General features: G+C 40.7%; 1 protein-coding gene across 4 annotated transcripts in view; it reads right to left on the bottom strand.

Moving 5' to 3' along the window:
• The window catches only part of LOC139462312 (gamma-aminobutyric acid type B receptor subunit 2-like), a 164,195-nt gene that overhangs the window by 64,302 nt on the left and 74,386 nt on the right, over positions 1–25,507 (bottom strand). For all 4 annotated transcript variants that reach the window (XM_071243943.1, XM_071243944.1, XM_071243942.1 and 1 more), the window contains exon 3: positions 3,531–3,671. In XM_071243943.1, the coding sequence (XP_071100044.1) occupies positions 3,531–3,671 (141 nt within the window). The remainder of the gene's footprint in view (positions 1–3,530; positions 3,672–25,507) is intronic.

Below are 25,507 nucleotides of genomic sequence, written 5' to 3' on the forward strand. Positions count from 1 at the left end.
AAGGATGGGTGGATGTTGTACCACTGAAATGTCGCCATCAAAAGGGCAAAGAGCGTGAGATATCAACACTCACATCTGTAAGTCATGAACAGTGTGTACAGACGGTAAAAGATATTGCTCTGGTATTTTTCGTCCTCTACTTGGCGGCCATCTTTGATTTCGAAATGGTTGGCATTTTAAGTATTGTCAAGATCATTCACTCAAGATCAAATTCAAAGAATCAGGGTCCAATTTATAGAGCTCTACATTTGTGTACATATACATACACTACTGCCTAGAAATTCACTCCACCTTACACGCGTGGGCAACGCGTGACGCATCCCGTTTGGAACCCGTCCGCTACGCGTATGAGACCCATGAGCAACGCGTGGCACACTGATTACAGAGGGAACGCACTTCTGACCAAATGAGGACCCATGTTAAGATGAGATGAGACTTATCAGTGTTAGGTTTGAGAAGGTTTCTTGTCATCCAATTCTGTAAATCTGCACAGCATCGTTGAGCATTTATTTGGCTATGTGAGAAATGTTCAAGGCAGGAACAAGGCATAAGATAACACTTTATTATAGCGTGTATGTATACGTACATTTTCTTTCTTCGACATGAATCCCAATCTGTGCTTATCAATACACACTAAGTTGGCATGATAATGTAAGCTTCGTTTTAGGATAAAGCAACTCTTGGGATGTGCGTTCGATTGCCATCTTTAAGCACCAATGCAGGCGTAAAGTTAAGCCTTGCAACTGTCACTTTAACAAAACCAATAAAGACTGTAACCTAAAACCTTGGCAAAAAGTCACTCCCAACTGAAACACTGGAGTTCACGCGAAGTTTAATATCATATTGCATGGCTCTCAAATCAGAGTCAAATGTGGCTCAGTGTAGTATGAATACATGTTGCCGATGTTATTTAACACTGTAGACCCTTTTAGGCTGTGGCAGAATTATAGCCCCTCAATCTCCCCACACAATCCAACGTCACCATCTTATATTTCAATAGAAGGCAACTTGCTTTTTGTCTCTTTCAGAAAAAGAATCAAACCGACTACAACCAAAATCAAAGACCTCGCAGCAATAATTATCACATCAGCTACTCTCAAAGCTTTCATTAAAGTAAATATGAAGTCCGAAATAAAACACCGGATATTTTTTTCTGAAATATTAGGCTTCACCATACCATGTTTCAGACGTCATCATCAGGCCGGAGGTAGTGAACGTTTTTAGCGACAGAATGTAGCGGGGAAATGAGACGGTTTTATAATTTAACGTGGAGCGATGAGAATCGAAATTGGAAGTCAGTAAATCAGAGAATACTTTGATATATGCGAACCATTCCCATCACTGTTGCGTACTGTGTGCGTTTTTGTGTCCGTGGGCGTTTGCATGCTGACGTACCGCGAATCAATCATAAGGTATCCGCATAAAATATCCTATTGAAGATGTGAGTGAGACGCCGAAGTCATCAATATCACACCACTATCACAACGTGCTGTGGTTCGGGCAAGACATTCCAGCAGTTTACAATGTGAACGATGACACACGACAACCAGTATCCACTAATATCCTATATTTGGGTTCGGAGCTTAAGAGTGTGTTGATATACTTTTACGTCAGTTATATTGCGGCTGGGTGTAATGTAACTGAGGCCTGCATATAAATGTGCCAGTCAAACCAGTGGTTGATAGCATGAGCAACGACCTAATCTGTCTTGAAAGGTTCGGTGAGGTCACAAATTACAATCCCCCGATCCTTATCAATCAGACTTCTTAAGCGTGTTGTGACGTTAAATATTAACTCACTCACTCACTCACTCACTTAAGCGTGAGGTACTTGGGAACAATGCTGACCCAGAATCCAACGGGACTAAAAATGTTCGATATTTGACATATACTTTGTAGAGTATCCGTCATGGTTCCAGTATTTGTCATTATACATGAATGCCAACTTGTGCATTTCCGTGTTAGGCACAATGATGATGCAGATTTAACCGTTTACCCAAGATGTGATTAACTTTTCTGACCCCGACTACTCAACAATTGAAGCCAATGTTGGTATGCCCTAGCCATCTACATCATGATACGTGGATGTGTGTCCTCCTAACCTCGATGTGCAGAGTTGTATACCTTTGTTGTGTAAGGATTCGCTTGTCGGTTTGAATCAGGGTCTGGTGAGCATCATGCCCGTAATTGTGCCGTAAGTCTTTCCTTTCCTAATCTGACGCTGTCATATAACAGATATTTTCTAAAGCAGCGTTAAGTCGACGTCCTGAAGTAAGATCATCAGTTCCGATTTGTTTCGATCTTTAGTTTAAACACGTGAGTGACACAGTCTAAGTAAACACATTTGTCTTGGTCTTTTCATTGATCTATTTGTTTCAGCCGTGGCGTCGCTACACGTTCATTTAGACTTCATAGTATTATGGTTTCACACATATGAGTAGGGATGTTTATCATTGCGCATAATAATGAGGAATAATTACAATGCCAAAGTTTGACAATTCACTATTCATGCGAGATCACACTCGTAAACGATTTCGGTTTGGTATATTAAATATAAAACGTCAACGCCAAGGAAAACGAAAATCTCGATTATCCGCCGAAACAGATTCCACTTAGCGCATAAGACAATATAGAGGTGAAAATTATATGAATGAATTACTGAAAAGCAGCGATGATACCAGGTGTTCGCGAAAAGGGTAAGCATGTCCTGCCCTACCGTGAGCACCCACTATTCACACAATTCGCACTAAAAGAAAGTGTTTGTTGCCTGGCAGTACTCCCGCCTTGCAAACACTTAAGTTCAACTCGTAAAGGACACCCAGAGGTGACGTGAGTTGAAAAGAGGTTTGACGTCGAGTACAATATTATTACACTTATAAGGCTCGTATGTGTGTGTGCGTGCGTGCGTGCGTGCGTGCGTGCGTGCGTGCGTGCGTGCGTGCGTGTGTGCGTGCGTGTGTGCGTGCGTGCGTGCGTGCGTGCGTGTGTGTTTGTCTGCTTGTAGTAGTCCGGACTAATGCAGATTTTATAGTGCTCTCCCACTGAGATACCATGCCACAATTTAACATGAATAACAACAAGTACCATCTTTTAACGTCTATTAGTATCACGCGGCCGGGGATCGAGCCCCGACCTTCCGCTCTCCGGGCAGATGCTGGGGAGCCGGTCACGTCGTCCAGAAGTTGAACATTATTCACGCACAGCACACATGTAAAATATACATCGTATTACATCATTGCGTAATACGACGCCATGATAACAAAGTCAATTTGGCGTCATTCTAACACCACTAGTTTTGGGACTCTGTTTCAACAGAAAAGTGCCCACGAGAACTTATTATGTGATGTGGATTAGAAAGAGCTTTCGAAATGCACACAAGCGGACAGTCGTTCGTGAAATCAGCATGACTGTCACATTACAGCTTTTGTAAGAACCCCAAGCTATACCCAATACTTGTATGTGCATCATTCTGCTACTCTGAGTAAAGGTAAATGAGTAAGTGACTTATGTGTGTAATATAAGTCCACATACCTGGAACATATTCCAGTATTTGGAAATCTGAGAGATCGGCCCCGTCACTTGGAAGCAGGCGTCTCCGAAGAGGATCACCTTGGTAGAGTTGTGATCATCCATCATATCGAAAAACACCCGCGTTGCCATCGCCATGTCACACTGAAAGATGAGGAGGATACTATAGATAAAGAACGATGCAGATCATTTATCAAAGGTGGGAAATTAAAATAGGAGAATAAAGTGGGAATTGAAATACCGTAATCGACGTAATAAGCGCCCAGGGCGCTCTCAAAATTAGATATAGGGGGCTCTTATTAGAATATTATTTTGGTGGAAAAACAGAGTTGAAAGATAAATTTCGTGGTTTATGCTGACGGCCTGACTGTTTATATACGACAGATATATTTTCCAGAATTAAATTGCCCATAATTAATGGTGTACATAACACACGAGTGCGTATTATACACGAATAAATATGTCTTGTGTACATTGCTCAATCGGAAGGGGTGCTAATTGGGATTGTTCACTTGCCAATATATTAGCAAATATCGCCGTGGGCGCTTATTAGAGCGGGGCGCTTATTACGTCGAATACGGTAGTTCATATCTGAAATGTTCGGCTTTTTTGTGTTGGTAGACATATGTACGAGTACAGCTAATAATGGTGTCTCATGGAAACACACGAGAGTAATAATGTTGATGTCATTTTTACAAGATATATATATTTATTCATTTCTGTAGATTTCGAAACAGTGTAAAAATACAACACTGGGACGAACTGCCCGGGTATACATTTTGCCAAATGTTTGCCGTGTATTGATTACAGATGCGCCCACGCGTCGGGAATTATTTTCTAAACTATGCTGTAACGTGATACTATGGTTATTGGTCACGTATATTGCATTGGTATGACTCAGTATTGTAGGTGTTGATGTGTTACTGATGTTCATCCACCTCCTTGTTGGCCTACATTTAAAAATGTCTGGTCCTGTTTATCCTGATAGCTGTTTATTTTGAGATAACATTACGAAGAAACGTTTGATATAAAAAATGATATTCCAGTAAGGAAGGAATAATTGATTTAGTTTAGATGGTGCAGCTTCAACCTATATACAAATAACGTCTGTTTAGAATATTTATCCTTTTCCATGTCATCTGTTGAACCAAAGTATGTGAACATATTGCCTGCACCAACTGTCAGGATGAGTATTATCCACTGTCACATACCATGTGATACCACATCAGTGTTTTCAGACACAAGGGACGTTTTGTGTAAACCCTCATACTAATTGCTAGCATATACGCAGACCAGCTGTTTTGCCAACCTTTCACCTCGGCATGGACCCATCGTACGTATACTGATAGTTTGACGTAGGCAGGAGTGAGTTAGTCAGTTCGTGGCTCGGAATCTCTGTATAGATTAGAGAGTCTGATCTACACCGCAGCACCGGGACACTTCAGTTCGTGGTTAGGAATCTCTGTAAGATTAGAGCGTCTGATCTACACCGCAGCACCGGGACACTTCAGTTTGTGGCTAGGAATCTCTGTATAGATTAGAGTGTCTGATCTACACCGCAGCACCGGGACACTTCAGTTCGTGGTTAGGAATCTCAGTAAGATTAGAGAGTCTGATCTACACCGCAGCACCGGGACAATTCAGTTCGTGGCTCGGAATCTCTGTATAGATTAGAGAGTCTGATGTACACTGCAGCACCGGGACACTTCAAGGATCGCTGATTTGGTTGATGCAAGTACCCCAACTGTTTGGATCGATGCTCCTGATGTCAATCACTGGATTGTCTGGTCTAGATTCGATTATTTACAGACCGCCATCATATAGCTGGAATATTGCTGACTGTGGCGTTAAACAACAAACAGACAAACAAACAACATCTTGATTCAATGACACCTTGATTGAAACTACTTTAGCACTAATACCAGAGAAGTGTTCTCAATAAAAGGGGACATTGCTCTTCATCCATGTTCCGTTCATCTACAATTGTATCAATGTAGACGATTTCACTGGAAATACTGGCTTCTGGATAAACGAGGTTAACCTGCATTCACGAGGGGTAGGGTAGTAGTTTTGGTTGAAAATGGCGAACTTGTAGAATCAAAATGACAGTATGACAGTGGTTGAATGTTATATCAAGCATCCCAGATTGTATTTACAAAATGGTTGTCAGTGGCAGCTAAGTCATCTGTATCGACCCAGGCGTGTCAAAATCCTATTACAGTAGGCCCGAATCCAACATTCCCACAAATAGAAGTGTTGGTCTTTCAGCACAAAACTCTAAAATAGCAACGTCTACATCAATTTTGGGCGGTCCTACATTACGCAGTCACGCCGTGATGTAACAGAAACATTGTCCAAAGCCGCGCGAAACACAACACACTTGTTCACTATTAAAACACAAATAGACTATGCAGTATGATAGACAAATTCTGACTTGTTATCTTCGAGCAAAATTACCTTAAGATTTGTGTTTATCGAGTCTCACTACCTTAACACCTGTTATATAAAAACAACAAAAGAAGTGATGATTCCGACAAATAACCAATTCGTAGAGATCTTATGAATTAAGAAACAAGGTAGACAGACACCCAGCGATCCTGGCACGTCCAATAACGCTACATTCCAAACTAGCGTGCACGTGTACATTACACTGCAAACCTTAATCAAGTTCAACGTAACTCTTGACAACTTACATAATTAAATCTTCCGGACTTGTTTTCCGGCTTCGGTTTGGTGTCACTGTACCCTAATGTGATTAAGCACTTATCATTTGTTTGCTACCACAATGTTATTTGCCAGACATCCGGATTCTTGCTATGGGCATGCTTCCCACAGAGACAGAGAGTCGCGCTGGTAGATCACACGAAATATATTATAGTAAGACTTCCTTTGCCACCCTCAATAGTGATATCAAATAGATGTCACCTTGAGTTTGTATTTAGTTTCCGTCCGCGAGAGACGCGCACTCCACACGCAGATCTGGAAGTACGCATTTGCATTTCTGATGCCGGTAGGTGTGTAACTATTGATTGAACTGAGTTATTTAAGATGGTCATGTCACGATTGCAATGTATTGATGACATGTTAAAATGTTTTTTGAGAGAGGTAACATCAATACCGAACTAAACTATTGACAGTTTGGATAACTTATCAAATATGAAATTATGCTTGTTGACACTTTTCGTGAGTACTTTTACAATTCGTCTTTTTCACAAATACACATTGACTGAGGAGACCTTAAAATTCCCATATACCTGGACATGTTGCCTTGTTGTGTGATCACAGTCATTGAAAGATCTACTAGAGACTTTACGTGAAGGTCGTGTTTAGCAGAGACTACATTGAGTTCGCAAGCTGTGAGTGAGTGAGTGAGTATGGTTTTACGCCGCTTTTAGCAATATTCCAGCAATATCACGGCGGGGGACACCAGCAATGGGCTTCACACATTGTACCCATGTCGGGAATCGAACCTGGGTCTTCGGCGTGACGAGCGAACGCTTAAACCACTAGGCTACCCGACCGCCCCTCGCAAGCTGTGTATTGGTACAGTGTTATATCAAAACGTATAACAACAGCAACCGGCACTATGTTCACAAATCTGTAATACACTATCTGCACCGAAACACGAGATCAGTAGTCATGGGTAACTTATGTACTACATACATAGTTCAATAACCCGTGTACAGATGGATCAAGTTCAAAATATCCACGCACAACTTGCCTCGTGCTTCATTTCTTAAAGAAACTGATTGTCAATTGTCAAATCAAGAGCTTAACAGACAGGCCACTTCAAAAGATTAAGTCTCCGACTTGAACTTGAAAGCCCTATTGGTATATAATTAGTTGTTGAATTGTCTCGAGGGGTACATGGTGTGATCTACCCTGTGTGCGGGCCAATGCGTCCTGAGTCAGACAGCGCATGTATAATGGTTTATATTTATCTTCGACGTCACTACCCGAGTGCAATGCATGTAAAATGTTTATTATTCCATGTTACTACCCGAGCATAGCGCATGTATAATGGTTCCGTGTCAAAAACCCGCGTAGGGCACGTTTAATGGTTTATCTTTCGTGTCACAACCCGCGTAGCGCATGTATAATGGATTTTCTTCCCTGTCACTACCCATACAGTGCATGAATAATGGATTTTCTTCCATGTCACTACCCGTACAGTGCATGTATAATGGATTATCTTCCATGTCACTACCCATACAGTGCATGTATAATGGATTATCTTCCATGTCACTACCCGTACAGTGCATGTATAATGGATTATCTTCCATGTCACTACCCGTACAGTGCATGTATAATGGATTTTCTTCCATGTCACTACCCGCACAGTGCATGTATAATGGATTTTCTTCCATGTCACTACCCAAGTGCATTGCATGTATAATGTTTAATATTCCATGTCACAACCTGCGCAGTGCATGTGTAATGTTTAATCTTCAATGTTACAATCCGTGCAGTGCATGTGTATGTTTAATATTCCATGTCACAACCTGCTCAGTGCTTGTGTAATGTTTAATCTTCCATGTTACAATCCGCGCAGTGCATGTGTAATGTTTAATATTCCATGTCACAACCTGCGCAGATCGTGTGTTATGTTTAATATTCCATGTCACAACCCGCGCAGTGCATGTATAATGGTTTAGCTTCCATGTTACAATCCGTGCAGTGCATGTATAATGTTTAATATCCATTGTCACTACCCGAGCCCGGTGCATGTATAATGTTGAATCTTCCACGTTACAACCCGCGCAGTGCATGTATAATGGTTTATCTTTCATGTTAATATCCGTACAGTGCATGTATAATGTTTAATATTCCATGTCACAACCTGCGCAGTGCATGTATAATGGTTTAGCTTCCATGTTATAATCCATGCGGTGCATGTATATTGTTTAATATTCAATGTCACAACCCGTGCAGTGTAAGTATAATGGTCTATCTTTCATGTCACTACCCGAGCCCGGTGCATGTATAATGGTTTATCTTCCATGTCACTACCCATGCAGTACATGAATAACACCTCGGAGAGACCTGTGTCAAGTGACTTTTAATCGACGACGATAGATTAATGTACACGATGCCTCCTCTCGCCTTACAAGACAGGGACAACATTAAATTTTACCGTGGATTTATCTCTCACACCAAAGTCCGTTAAAGCGTTCCACGCCAACACTGGCATTAGTAAACTGATACGATTTTTATTTGTAATCTCCAAAATGGGAAAGAAATAGCACAGTGAGAAATCTGTTAAACATTTCCAGCAGCTGTTCGTCCCTGGAGGTAAGGAAGTTTTGCTAAATGCGGGATTGGTTGGTAACGCACCGTCGGATACAGCACGTCATGTTTCAAAAACTATATCAAGGGGCTTGCAATTGATACGTGAGGGCCATGAAGAAATCCAACATCCTATGTCAATAAGAAGCACCTCTCGAAGCGCAGAGCGAGGATGCCTCAGCAAACTAATCAACCGTTCTTCGGGATTGCCTCTTGTGCTGAATCTTTTTAACAAATTGACAGTTTATTTATATAATTTGCTTTATACCTACCGTGCCTACACACGTGAGAAGTAAACCGCTCCTCGGCTATGAAGTGCCAAAGGCCCGGGTTCGATCTCCCACATGGGCATAATGTGTGAAGCTCATTTCTGGTGCCCCCCGCCGTGATAAATTCTGGAATATGGCTAAAATCGGCGTAAAACCATACTGGCTCACCCAAGGCTATGTCACATAACAATCTTGAAAATACAGTTTTCTTATCAGAGTTATTCTACCACTTGATGCGATGCTAATAGCCTCATCAAATATGTAAAGTATGGTTGTCAGTTAAAAACAAAGTGACGAAAATGAACGTTTTCTACACTTCTAAAAGACTTTTCGCAAAACATGTCCAATGGACAAATAATCACCCTATTGCAGGCAAGATAGATGTGTATGGTTTGCGATTCTCAAAGCAGACCTGTTAACGCTTAACCGGTAGTTGTAAACCCTACTGGGAGCTGCGAACGCAGTTAGAATGCAGACTGAACCTTTCAGTCTGAACAGTGCTAATCCCGGCGCTTTATGCATGCCCCAATTTGCCTAGGAGTTTTGCGCTTATTAAGTGACCTATTACCATTATTATATTGTGGTTTATATGTATGTGTGTGTGCAGGTCTTTTTTATTAGGAATGCATTTTTGAATGTTCAGTCTCTTGGGAGAAATAAATATCCGACACAGATGAGTCATTCAAAGACGAATTGAACATTAAATCTAATTATTCACGAGATACCTTGAAGATGAACTCATGCATTTAATACTTTTGAAGTACATTCGTGGAAGGAGTGCAGAATTCGAATAGATCTCACAGCGTGGTATTCATGTACTTAATTAATAGCAACCGACAGTGATACAATTTGAAAGTTCATATGCGACTAGCAAGCGTGACCCTGGGAAACGTAACTGATGAAATGTGACCCAAGTTAACAAGTAAATTAGATTTCTGATTTAGGTGTATTACAGCTACACCACACCAGCCAGAGAAGTACTCAAGTAGACGAGACACATTAAGTAGACCGTACATGTTGGTTCACATCAGGGCTGCAATGTTATTGGCTATTTCATGGAGACATGTAAGTGGTCGAGTCTGACAAATATATATTTATGTCCAATGTACGACGTCATCAAGTTTCAAGCTCCTGTTCTCACCTCCACAAATGACGTCATGATGGTTTATCGTGAAATAAACCACACTTCGTTCTTCATTGTTCCTTGCGTTTGTTCCTTGCAATTTATCGCGTAGCTATCTTATCGCGTTACGTAGAATATATATATGTATAGAGAGAGAGAGGGAGAGGGAGAGGGAGAGAGAGAGAGAGAGAGAGAGAGAGAGAGGGAGAGGGAGAGAGAGAGAGAGAGAGCACAGTAAAGTTCTAACTCTCAGACACAATATAGTAATAATTAAAAAAGTTTCATCAGGCTATCAGATTGAAAGCACTAGCCAATTAAAACTGTGTTCAATATATATATAAGCGCTTTAATAGTGCACCACTGAACGGTTATGTGAAGAATATGCGACATACAAGTACATTATGATTACAATAATTATGATTATTAATATTACAAAAATGTAGAAAATACACCTTAGAGGTAAGACGTCCCTTTGAGCAATACGGAGTGGCTAGTGCAGGATCACACATATGTGACATCTGTGATTGTGTGAGAGCGTAATTACAGCAAGGAGCGATAACAACTCGGGGTGCAATGCACCTCCTTGCCGTGATCTCATTGAGAAACCCGAACACGTAATTTACCAAATTCAATCCGCACAAATTAGCAAAGGCTGAAAGACAGGGAAGATCACTTTATCCCAACACGTAACACAGATTCATTTACGGGCACGGAAGACTATTCAGAGAAGAAAACACTTGACTGAGAAGACTATCGGCAACGTCTTGTCTTGACAGAGTAATTAAACTTGGACTCTGATAGATCTTCAATTTTCCACGCTCAGTCTCTGAAGTTGGCCCCTGGCAGCTGGGGGTTCACATGCTATTCAATGGGAGAAGTTGACCAGTTTTAGGTCGCCCTCTGATATATTACCATCCGTGCGCGGCATCCCCTCTCACTCTCAGCATCGACTCAGGTCATAGATCAAATCCCACGTTAGACAGAAAATCCAATTAAGACTATTCACACTTGTGCTTTAAACCCCACATTTTATACTATTTCCCTCACGAGTAACAAGATTGGGCCTTAGCTGATGTGTAGAGGGCATTGACGTCTTCAAATTAGTGCTGGAACCATTTGTTTACCCATGCATAAACATTCAGAAAATTATGAGTAAACAAAGTTAGGAAGGTCGACCCTTTCATTATTGGGTGTACTAAAGCCAAGGCGTGTGGTGCTGATGACTGACAGCCTGGAGAAAGACTCTGGCACAAGAAGTCAATGTTGACTGTCCGTTCCTTCTGATGGCACGGCCTGGATGGTAATTACAAGACACACACCGTACACAGTCAGTTAAGTCCGGAAAGGTGGGTGGTCGGCCACTGGATACATGTTACTGTTAGCGTGGCCTGCACGGGTGACCCAGTCGTCTAAGGCGCCGCTATTCGCTGTGCAGAGTTGCGTCCCTTGGGCACGCCAGAAACCTATGATTGTGGGTTCGACTCCCGGTTCGCCCCGATTATGTTTCTAGGTTTGTCAGCACCATACTCATGCTCGTGGGTTTCACCGAAGTGGTAAACGTCTGAGACCTGCATTACGACGAGCTGATATAAGGACGTTGGGTTATTGTCGCTCATATTTAATGCAATACTTATTACTTAAGGACAGTGATGCAAAAATATATTTTTTGTGTCCAGTTTGATTCAGTATATTTCTGAGAAGTCAATTGTCAAAAGTGTTCGCATGAGATATTACGGTTTATATCTAACGCCTGGGATCCTATTTTGGACAACATTCTGCTTAAAAACGAATTTTGTTTTAAGTTTATCCCAAGGATGTTACAAAATAGCCGTCAAGATCTCGACCATGCGATAACAATAGCATCAATATTAATATTTGTCAAAACAGTGCCGTGGGGATGTGTTATTTATTAATAATAATGTGGTGACCTTCATGTCAAATGTTACGCCTGTTTTTGTTCAACGCGCACGATGTAATATTCCAGCTTTATATCGACACCACAGCCTGTAAATAATCGAATCCGGACCTGATAATGAAAGCGAAGAAAACAAATCGTTAGAAATATCTGCTAAATTCAGCAGCAGCAAGTGTTATTAATCACTGTCAAACATTGACGATGTTAGGGATTCCCGAAAAAAATGAGAATAAGGTGCCCCATCGGTGGCACTCGTCACAAACACATGCAAAGGCAGGTCCATTGATCACCTAAAAAACGGAAACATATGGTACAAGTCAAAATAGGAAATTGCATCGGACATAAATTTTGTCATTGTCACATAAAATATTATGTAAAAGTTCTACTAAGACCTTCACCAGTGATTTTGACATTATCAACCAAGTTACCGATCCTTACCACCTGATCCAATTTAGACACATCGTACGTCAAGCATTGATTGTTGAGTACCTTCTAAATGAGTCTCGTATACGAACAGCAGTAATACTTGGAACTTATGTAGCCAAATCTTTCGAGCTGAATACATTATATGAACTTTCAGGTATTATCCCAAATACAAAGCATAACTATATTGCAACTGTACATGTACTTGAGACCCGTGAAGATCCGGGGTAGAATAGGTCTTCAGCAACCCATGTTTGCTGTGAAAGGCGGCTATGGTTGTAAAAGGCGACTGACGGGATCGGGTGGTCAGACTCAATGACGTGGTTAATGCTTGTCATCGTATGCCAATTGCGTGTGTAGATGCTCATGATGTCAATCACTGGATTGTCTGTTCCAGACTCGACTATTTACAGAACCGTCATATAGCTGGAATATTGCTGAGTGCGGCGTTAAACAACAAACAAACATGTACTTCTGGTTTAACAGTATCTTGTTGACGCTGACACTAAACAATACTCAGCGAGGACTTCTAAGCGATTTGTATAATTATACAATTTCTGCTGACACGCCTCTATTATTTCATTTGAGAAGCTCGATATATAGGTTGTCTGTGGTAAACTGTGCCCATGTGTAGTGATTGATTGTGTTGACGTATGCGTTAATTAGTCACGTGCCGATGGCGCCACCTGGTGCCACTTGTCGACTAGAAGGTCAGTATCCACTCGTAGGTCAATATCCCACAAACGTGAACGAGTTATTTTCTGCCAAGAACTACTGACGTGGACGGAAATAAGAGCGGGACAAAGTCAGTCGCCTATTTGTAGAACAGAAGAAAAGTAATGACAATGTTGGGCTGATGTTTATATAACACGCCACCGCCAGTGAATAATCAGTCTCGATTTGCCGCAAGATTCCAATAGGAGTAAAAGGCAAATTATTGGCCACAACTATATGAATGGATCACAGTAAATCAGTTATGACACCTGGGCCCACTTGCACAAAGCGATCTTAGCGCTAAGATGATCGTAACTCCCATACTTTAACATAGGCTTACAATAGTCGTAGCGCTAAGATCGCTTTGTGCAAGTGGGCCCAGGTGTTCGCGAAAACGGTAAGCATGTCTTCCACCATCTTCCCGAGGCAAGAGAGTTAACTTACTTTAAAAGTCCAGTTTCCACCCTTGCCGAAATAGGCTGGAATTACTGGGCTCGATCGTAGCGCCACCAGTGGCTATTACCAGTTATGTTCCCTCTAAGCCTCTCCTATGGACCAATCAGATTCCACCTCTCGTATCACTTGCATTTGCTTCACATAAAATGGTGGCGCCCAGTCAGGACGATCTGATCAATGATCAAGATCTATATTGTGATAAAACGGGTCTTACATCGCGAAATGCATTAAATCACGTGAGCACCTTGATTAAAAACGTGAAAAGGTTTGGAAAATATCTGCTGACAACGAGTTGGCGGTGCACATGCTTTGCAAATCCTGCAATCGACAGAAATTTGCACGACAGTTTACGAAACGGATTACGATATCGGTGCGCGATTTTGATTGGACTATGCATAGACTCGTTAGTCCAGCCAAAATGTAACTCCATAATACCAGCCTAGTTTGGCAAGGGTGGAATCTGGACTTTTATAGCCAGTTAACTCTCTTGCCTCGGGAAGATTGTCTTCCACCGGAAGTATCAGCCCCTCACACAATTTGCATAATAAAGGTTTTGCTGTCTGATGCACTTCCTGACGTACATAAAAGCGACAAAACTATTTGCATATTCACAAGAAATATCTGCCAAAAGCAGAGTCGATTGTTCAATTCCGACCATATCGTGAACACTGGTCCATGAAACACCATCAAATAGTGATGACACCAGGTGTTCACGAAAAGCTGATCTTGCGTCAGCGGTGGTAAAGCATACAATATGAACCTTGTCTTAGGAAGGCATTTAGAAGTGAGACACATAAGTAAGATAATTTATGGATGTCACCGTCTTTATAATGAAGAACAAAACGTTTCGGAGTATATAAAATTATGCTTACTCCTTCATCAGCAATTACTGATGAGGGAGTAATCATATATACTCCGAAACGCTGTGTTCCTCATACGAGGTTGACATCCATAAATTATCTTCCTAATATGAACCTACATACACATATCTTGGTGTCTCCAACACCTGGTGCCAGTTAATGTTGCCACCCTTACTTTCAACAAGTGTCAGTTTAACCTGGTTTCTCAGTCGTGATACGTATGACAATCAGATCCAACATGCCGCACAGACAACGGATATTCATGGATATGAAATGTTTAAAAACATTGCAACGCTATACACATTTTCTCTTTCGCTGCGGATACTATCTAAACTTTAAAATACAAATGTTTCATACGTTACATGTTAAACAACTGTTCAATGTTGCTCCTGACAAGTCAAACTTTAATTTTGCCGCAGATCTTTACTGTGTAAAACCGGAATCAGAAACTTTAAGACAATATATAAATGAATTAGCGAGTGCGGTACACTTACATGTGAAATACAATTATCTGTTGTTCAAAGAGGAAATCACGAATACCACAATTGCTGCAACGAATCGATGTATAACTCTACAGAGGATTGAGTTTTGTCAACATTATAAAAGCCAGTGGCTGTATGTACATGGTCGCGCATCCCTGGGGACTTCTGGAAAAAGTCAACATTACGTGAAAGTCGTACATAGGAGACAGTGGATTAAGGTTTTTTTGTTATGTGTTTTTGTCTCATGCTGTTTCATAACAAACTGACGGGGATGTTAAAAAATATAGTGACAACCGGCTTTGAAACCCTTTTTAATCAGTTCTGCAGTCAGCTCACGTCAAGCGAGTGGGTACAGAGAATAGGAATCACCCAATGTAAATAATGCTGTAGAATGAGAGTCGCAGATCACAGGGCCACAATTTACTACACGTGTAAGTTTTGGTAAATTTCCTTATATAAAGTATATTGTAAGATGGATTAGAGTGTGTGGCGCTATCCTATTGGTTGAAAAAAATCCTTCTTGACATTTCATTGCGAGTGAGTGAGTGAGCGAGCAGATTTAACGTCACATCTGCAATATTTCAGCCATATCGTACCGGGACCAATTTATACATTAATAATAGATACATTTCGCCTATTCAAAAACCTGTCAACAAAGGACAGCAAAACGAAGAAGATTATCACAGATATAGATATAAAACTAGTATGGAACTATAAAAGGAAGTAACGATTCAAAACAATATATGATAAAATTGGGCTATTGATGAACAGCAACTGAAGGTAGATCACCATACTGGGGACCATGGGGACTTACAGTACCTTTGCCACCTGCATTGACCCCAGGTGTTGACGACTATTGAAAAATTAAGACGAAATGCACAGGGACACATATTCTACGATTAAAATTGTGGCGAGTGAGTGAGTGAGTGAGTTTAACGCCGCTTTTAACAGTATTCCAGTTATATCACGACGTGTCAGCTTAATGTGGGAGGAAAGCCCGAAGTGATGCAGGTCTCAGACGTTTACCACTTCGGTGAAACCCACGAGCACGGGTACAGTGCTGACAAACTTAGAAACATAATCGGGGCGAACCAGGATTCGAACCCACAATCATAGGTTTCTGTCGTGCCCAAGGGACGCAACTCTGCACTGCCTTAGACGACTGGGCCACCCATGCCCCCTTAAAATTGTGGCGGAAATAAGACTACTTTGAATGAGGTGATGGTACATATCCTCTCTGGAGACACCCATTTTACACTGCTTCAACACCCATCGAGGGCACAGCCAGTAACAATCTCAGTTATCAAATTTCTTTCTAAAAATAACATTTATTGATTACAAGACATGTTCCAAAATGTATTTAACAATTCTATTTCTTTAAAAAACATAGAATTAAATTGAGAACTAATACTATTCAAAAAAGATCCTAAATTGATGATTTGAAACATTTATCCCTTGTGATGGAAAAATCAACACAGTCAAGCAGGACATGCTTGACAGTGATTCTTTCATCACAAGGGATACAGAATGGAGTCACTGCGAATGGTTAGGTGAGGTGAAATTGGGTTTAACGTCGCGTCCAAGATTATTGCACTTATATAGCGACGTGCACTCACGTGTGTATGGCTGCTTGTACTAGTCCGGACTGATGCCGATAAATAAATAGTATTATCCCACTGATATACCATGCCGCAGTTTAACATGAATACCCAACTCAGACTTAGTATACAGACTCCGATTACTTTTTTTTGTTTAGAAGCTCGATATACATAATGGGTATCTTTCAAATGAACTGTACTTAAATATATGGAGTTAGATGTTCATTCTTAAAATGAAATAGTGTTAAACTGTATACACACAATACGTGGACCAAGTCATGCCAGATATATAATTGTTCACTGTGATAAGATTATACAGAACACAATTACATATGAAAGGACAGACTACCTTCCCATATAATAGAAATGTTTCGAAGGACATTAAGTTCAATCTTTTTTTGAACATAATTATTTTCAAAGAGTGTCCCTAGAATATTTAATGACAGACATACATTGATACCTTTGTTGGTGCGCCTGATACGGTATGTTGACATACGATGAGCGGGGGTTGCAACTGGGTCTAACACCATCTTCAGACCGTTCCACGCATGCCAACATGGCGTTAGAGGTACGTGGCACATGTCTTAGACGTTTATGGATTTGGTGAATCCAACAAACTGAGGTGTCGTGCTGCCAAACTAATGATCACACTCAGGTAAATATGGGATTCGAACCAACGATCACCGGATCACAAGGGACGCAACTCTTTACAGCGATTTTACAGCCGTAGACGAATAGGTCATCAGTAGAACATGAAACATAGTTGACGTTGCAAAATATTGATTATGTTGTGTGCTCAACAGCAAATGTAATTATGATCATTAACATTCATTTGCTGAAAATCATAATAATTATGATGATATATCTGTAGGTTATAACTGAGAAACCACCGTACTGTGTACACAACAAACACATTTTTGAAACGTCACGCGTCTAAGTGCGTATTAGTGTCAACACGAAAGTCACAGCGCCAAAATTTTCCCCTTTTTTCTGCTGTACATACAATGTACCTCAGAGGGAGTGAAGAATATCAGACATTTCTCCAATCCAATTGAAATGTTGATTAAATTATAATTATGAAAAAAATGAAAAAACGCATCTCCAGAAAATCTACTGGGTCCATCTGCAATCCAATGTAACACAACAACTCGATTGATCTTCACGCAACCTATGCTTGTCGTAGCAGGCGACTAACGGGATCGGATGGTCAGACTCGCTGACTTGGTTGATGCATGTCATCGTATCCAAATTACGTGGATCGATGCTCATGATATCAATCACTGGATTGTCTGGTCCAGACTCGATTATTCACAGACCGTCGTCATATAGCTTGAATATTGCTGCGCGCGGCGTTAAACAACAAACAAACAAATAGATATCAATTTTCACAGAAAAACAGATGATGTATATAATTTCAAATAGCATGACAACAAAGCACAGCCATAAAGTGAGTTCAGCCTATGTTCTTTACATGATTAGAAAGTGATGGGTTTTTTTCATATCATATCTTGACAATCTGGTGTTCTTGAATTTATTTACGTATGTCATAAATTACGGGTATTGTCGGTCAGTAGATCCTCATCATACGTCACATGGATCAGATTATGTTATAGACTGACATTCCCATCTTCAAGCCATCATGCCAAAGGCCAACATGAAGATACCAGATCAAACATTTTAACGCCATGATAGGCCAAACTGGCAAAGGTATAAAGCACCACATTGTCTGTCTGCCAGCTCAAATATTATTATATATTTATATACCGAGACAGAAATGGACTTGAGGTCGCTGAACAAACTTCTCTTTAAGAATGTTGTCATCAAAATTATATGTTCTCATACAATTTCAGCTCACATATGTTTGAATACCTACCTCCATGTTTCACCATTGACTTATGCCTATAATAACCACGAGAAACCCCGTCAGTCGGCGATAAAGGAAGACGTTATGGAATGAGTTTTTGTGTGTATTCTGATACCACTAATGTACGCCTTGGGCTATGCCTATTAATGTCTGAACATCATCTAACGTTTGAGAAACCCAATTTTCACTTTTTCAGGCGACTTGCAAGGACAAAGAACAGATCATGTGTGGGTTGAGGTTTTTGCAAGATGAACTGGAAAGATTTTGTGTCACTCCCGGTCCGTTTAATGTTACAGTTTTTTTTATTGATTATAATTACATGGTGATAAGTGGCTTTTATGTATGTTTTAAGGAAATATAGGTTATTCAGTGATATTCGTCAATCAGGTTAAAACAATATTGAAAAATATCTATTTTTTAGGTGTTGTGAAAATGACACGTAAACTATCATCTGTTTGTGGTAGTTGCCACTGCATCTTACTTTCGGATCAAAGGTGATGACGAACTGAAGATATGGCAGTTGAACAAATTTATTAGATTAGTTGTAAGATAGTTTCTCCTTGCTTGACACTTGACAAAACTGATAGGGACCCTCAATTAGGGACGGCTTCCAACTACAGTCTCCAAGACATATGAGTTGATAGCATTTCTGGTAGACTCGTTCATGTCGTATCAGCTTCTCAATGCTCCGCTTACTAAACCATAGCTGCGCGTTGAGATGTAGTGCAAGATGTATCAATGGTTGACTACTGATTGTGATTTAACTAATATAAGGGGCAATCGGTTAAAGCGTCCAAGCTCAAGTTCGACTCCCCACATGGGCACATGTGTAAACATATCACATGGCATGGCTGTGATATTGCTGAAGGCAGGGAGACAATCACCAATTCATCAAACATTGTCTCTTCGTTTTTATAGATGGGTGTCGGATTGGCTAGTGGGTAAAGCTCATTACAACGCAGTGTGCTCTTCACGATGCAAAGTATTCCTCATTCCTTGATTGTGTTGTTAAACGCCGCACTCAGCAATGAGACAGCTATATGTCTGGTATAGACTCGATTATTTACAGACCGCCGTCATATAGCTCGAATATTGATGGGTACGGTGTAAAACAACAAATAAACAAACACACATTGACCGATGGTCACAATGATTGGCTGGAATCGTTGACAACAGTGGCGGGCATTAGCTATAGGCTTAGTGAAACTAACAGTCTTACCAAGTTTCATAAGCACCTTCAAATCTCACTTGGAGTGTCTGCTAACTCAAACGGCATGATGCATATAACAATAAGGTTTATTGAATACCCAAATTACACATACACAGCATCACAGTTTAAGAAATGAACTAATTAAATTATGTTGACCAAGGGTAGTAATAGGCAAAAGATTAATACCCATTAATATTCGATATTTATAGCGTGGCCTGAGCACGTCATGAAGAGCTCTCCGCGCCGAATAGTGAGAATGCATCAGCTCCAGTAAAGCCATGGATTTGACAAGATATTTCCTGGTACACAGGCACCTGTTTCTCCTGCCACTGTCAACACATACGGAGACATGGTAAGGACGACACAATGTCTGTGGATTGACGTACGGACCAATCAGAGCGCATCGCTTGTCAGAACCAGATTGAAACGCAGGAAGTTAGCATCAGTGTCAAACAATGATACGTCTCATTCCTCATTATGTCGGCTTTCTGCACTTGACAGTTCTGTGATTATGCATTTAGTAGAATTGGAATGAACAGACATTAAAACATGGAAACTACAACCGTTTCGCTAACACCTGGTGTCATCATTGCAGCACTGCAGCTGTTTGTAGGTCTCGGTCCTCGAATTTGTCCATTTTGAGTCTTTTCTTCTTTTCTGATTGTGACCGATACCTATTTCTACCCGTAAATCATTTAGCAAGGGATTTTAGTGTACCGGCATCAAGTATTAATGCAGATGAAAGCCATGGTGTTTTCAGATGAAGGATTGTAATCGACATATCATTTACAGTAAACTACGGTTATAACGAACTCAAACGGACCCCTAATGTTAGTTCGTTATAACCGTAGTTCGTTATAAGCATATATACAGCATATGTACAACAAATGGCCGGGACTAAAAATAAGCTCCTTATATCGGTCAGTTTGTTATAAGCGTGTTTACTGCAGATATCAATTAATTGTTGCTCTTCAAATTCAGATACCATATTACTGAGGAATAATCAACCAGGCTAATTGATGATTCTTCCAATATTGAAAAACAAACGGGTGCGGTAAGCATTTGCTCAGTCTTTAAAAGCAACTGACGAAGCTGGTTGTGCTTAGGGCAACTTATTTAGAATGTTACGTTGAGCATATTCTTTCAGCTATCGCATGACAACAACCACCCAGGGTGTGCTTTGAGTTTCAAGGTCTGTAATCATAGATGGATGCGATATGCGTAATGGGTGATAGTTCCCAGATCAAAATAAATATTGGCTCAATACTTCAATTACGGATCCTCTTGTCCGAGGGTTCTATCCATTCTGCGCTATTGAGTAAAATAGATTTGTTATAGACGTAATCATTGATTGATGGCGTGAAGACAATGCAAACACTTAAGCGGCGTATAAATCAATTGTGTCTTCAGCCCACAAGACAAATGAAGGCATGAAAGGGGGGAATATATTAGAAGTATTTCCTTAATGAGTGTTTATTTTATCCTTACTGCAGCACGTCCAGTGGGGGAAAGTTCTTGGACCACAATTGAAATGAACAGCCCCAGCAGGTCGGTGAAAACGTATTAGGACGTCTTGTTATCATTCGCCTGTCATCTGTTTGGTACAAATAGATGTGGTCGTGGTTAATTATGACCATCTCGTATCTATTGATGATGCTTTCCCCACAGCAGTCAATGCTTAGGCTGTGTAAGGTATGTAAGTGTGAGGTATTGACCATTTGTATCATAATGGGAGGCGCTTCTGCACTAAACCGTTCATAGAAAGTTTTGATTGATTTTTGTCGTCTTCCGACCGAAGTGCTAATACTACGAATTTTCTGTCTGAGCTTGTGTAAACATAAAGAGTAAGTCTAGGGAACTTGAAGAATATAAACGGACATATTTTCTCATTTATGTCAAATTTATTTTCAAACTTAAACAGGGAGACATTGATTGTGGTTCATCACCATGTGTATTGATCACCTATCGTCCATGATACGGTGACATTGGAGAATATTGGGAATAACTCGAGTTGATTTCGGAGTTCATAAAAATTCCTTGAGGTCGGGAACTGTTTAACCAGAGCCAGTCATCTTCCATGAAGACAGATTCGGCAAACAAGTACAATTTAATAAGACCTGACCGAGTCCGTTTAGCTCTGCTATTGACTAAATCTGTTCCCGCCCTTGGCTGCCACATGCCTACAGTGATCGATGACCCTGATTTGTTAATCTTTGGGGTTTATAGTACCGGTAGCCTCACCAACAAAGGTCTGAGCGAGTGTCACTGGTCACTTGAAGCATGGCTATTGGTCCAGCGCCAGACGGATTCGGACCAGCGTGTTGTGTCGTGCCATTCATGGTCGCTTGACCTTTCTTTGAGAATCATTATGAGTTTTTTGCGACACAATGTGGAAATATATACTGCGGCTCCGCGCTATCGAAAGGTGATGTTGAGATCTGAGGGTTACGCTTTCCGGTTGCGTTGCCTATGCCGCAGATACAGGATACCTCATGGCGTTAATGAACAGACAACACACTGTGGCAGCATGGGGAATGGTCATTTGTTTAGATCGCATTTCAGATGAACAGATTAGTTTTACTTGAATGATGAATGGGAAGACGCTTGTATTGATCTTCCAATGTCGTGATTAGGAAAGATACATTAGGTGGAAAAACAAATCAAATAAGTCTAAGAAAATAAGGTAAACACTCTACCGAGCATTTCAATACAACTGTTCTTCAACTTGGCATGCTGGGGACATTTCTATACCCCTGCAAGACCTGTGTATTTCTGAACACTTCACGACACAGTATTTGAGTCGAGTGTGCTGACTTAACAGAGAATTGGGTCGGTACAATATCTCCCTTTGCCGATTGGGTGTTATCTTATTCGATGGCATAAAGCGTCAGAAAGTATAAACTTGTTAAAATTGGATTTGACAAAAAATACGTTTATGAAAACGTTACTAGGCTGAAAACAGGCTCCGAACACTGCAAACCTAAGATTCAAAACACAACTATGATACCCGTATCAAATACTTCCCAATGGAATAACCATTTCTTGTTTGTGTCATATTTAGCCATCATCAAAGAAGGTGCATACTTTGTTTTGTCCGTCAGTGTAGATCGTTACTCCTGCTGCTAACCACTGGTTTGCCCGACTAAGATCCAACAGCTAGAAATGCTGCTCGCATAGTGAAACAACAGTCAGTCATCTCACTGTCAGATATTGCATATGAAGTGTGATTAAACGGGTACCACAAACGTTAGAGTGGGTGAGTGAGTTTGGTTTTACGCCGCTTTTAGCAATATTCCAGCAATGTCACGGCGGGGTACACCAGAAAGGGGCTTCACACTGTACCCATGTCGGGGAACGAACCTCTGTCTTCGGCGTGACGAGCGAACGCTTAATTAACCACTAGGCTACCCGACCGCCCCCACAAACGTAAGAGGAAGGTGAAGAGATTGTGTAGGTATAAACAATATACAGATTATTAAGATTTGTGCAACATCGGAGTAACCATTTTCTTTCTTACTATTGTTATCCTTCATAGCATGAGTATCGAGCCGGAAGATGAAATAAAGTATTGAAATAGTCTACGCACACTTGATAGCATGTATGAACTCATCTTGATAGAAAGGACACTCTATCTAACAAGGGAAATCTTCAAGGAATTGTACATCCGGGTCCTGGAGACAGACGTATCAATGTTCCAGACAACAGCAATTCAATTGGACTGATATTCGGCCAACGCCATTTAGCGCTTAAAGGTTACCGTTCCACAAGTTCAGAAGTGATGATAGCTCTAAAGCAGTAAATTCTCCAGTGAGTTGCAGGTAAACTGGAAGTCGAGATCAATGATGTGAACTAATGTGATACCACGTCCGCCATCAGTTAAACCCGTAATGACCTAGCTCTGAACCTGATCGACCTCACATCAGAGGTCCATGTCACAAATACACTCCGACTCAGATGCAGAGGCTTCAAATACACCAGAGACCCCCAGTCCAAAGATCTATATCTCTAATAATTGAAGGCTAGGCCGCTTCTCCTGTTTGAGCTGACAGATGCCAAAGTCTGGTCCGCCTGAGCTCGAAATTCAACGAATTTCTTTACTCGCATGGAAAATTCTGTGTCTAATCATAAGCCTTTAGATGCCATTGAAGACATGGGGGTTGGAAATGCAGTCCATTGCTGTAGATATCTAATTTAATAGTGCATCTGTTCTGTGGTTAAATTGACCATTCTACATAATACAACTGATTAAATCATGAGTCGATGACTATTTTTCATAATATGTTAAACTTATTATAAGGAAATTGCACCTGTAATGAACCAAACTGAAACGACATAATTCGAAAACGTATCATAATGTAAATGTGATGAAATTCAGATAGTCAATATTTTTAGTTTCCACTTCAGTTAGAGAACTATTTAATATCACCGAGAGCCCATGTTTAGCCTGAAGACCCAAATGTCATCCGTGATTAACTGGGACTTTTTCTCAGACGGTGATGACTGTAGAATGTCAAGGGCTCACGTAAATGTGAACTGGAATATCCCTATCAAACGTTGGACAGTGTAGAGTGAAGGAGATCCAATTACAAGGATGCATTTGGTATTCCATGATCCATCTGAGATGTAATAAATCATCGATTCAGACAAAAAAATGAAGATTAATGGGACATATTAAACTGACGATGAAACCATTGGTAGTTCCTTTTTCAATAACGTTTACGCAGGGTAAATTCTCAAATAGATTGGTTTGTATACAAGTCATTGCAAATAAACTATGAGTTTCTGAAAGCGATGATAACTTCTCCTTATTGCCTCCCTTTCAGTCTATTATTCTCATATGTAGTAAGGTGCTATCCTCGTCATGTACTCGGTCTTGAGATTGTGTCTAGACAAGCCATTATAGGATATGTCTAATATCCCCGTTCACTGCCATCACCACTGAGGCTTCTAATTCCCAATATGACAATGCTAACCAAACCAAACACCCTGACGGGCACACAATATGAGATTAATGTTGATGGGGGATCTGTCTCTGAAGCCAGGATGTATATTTCTTTTGCTTATCACCACCTCCATATGATACTTATCCTTCATATCGTCTTCCGATTCTGCATGGGAATAGTTTTATGGAATACATGTCAGGTTATGCGTTTTGAGGGCAAGTGATTACAACTCAAGGATGCTACACATACAGTCATATGATGTGAAGGGAAGATAAAGGATACAGAGCGAGATCCACTGACTGCCTCCGAAGTATACCATAGACCATTAAGAACGATGTATAATACGCGGGTGACATTAACGCAGAGGGATGTCAACGAACTTAAAGATTGCATGTTTATATGCCGGACGATGTCAAATAGAAATGGTTTGGTTGTGATTATTTGGTGATCTTTGACACTGCTTTGTGGATGTGGATAAGCCTATTCAACGTTAAACGCTCAAGTGGCACCGTATCACGAATACGCATACGTCGTTTGTTGAGCGTTATCGCATCTTAGATTATTTGGACGTCATTCCATTCCAATTGTCTCTCTCCTTTATCTGGTGGTTTACGTGCAATCTTACCTACAATGCTGAAACATCGTTTTATCCAAAGGGACATTTGACACCACGCTCTCTGTACATGTGATGCTTTATCTCATTTACAACGATAAACCGTCACTGTTTCAATATCACCTTGACGTCACACTGCTGGAAGAACATTTTAAGAGGGGCTCCTTCCGACGCCCTTGGCATTCCTTGCACGTTTCATTTTGCTCATAAACCCAGATAACGTG

The sequence above is a fragment of the Haliotis cracherodii genome, unplaced genomic scaffold (assembly GCF_022045235.1).
Source record: "Haliotis cracherodii isolate W230 unplaced genomic scaffold, xgHalCrac1.p SCAF_15, whole genome shotgun sequence".
NCBI lineage: Eukaryota > Metazoa > Mollusca > Gastropoda > Lepetellida > Haliotidae > Haliotis > Haliotis cracherodii.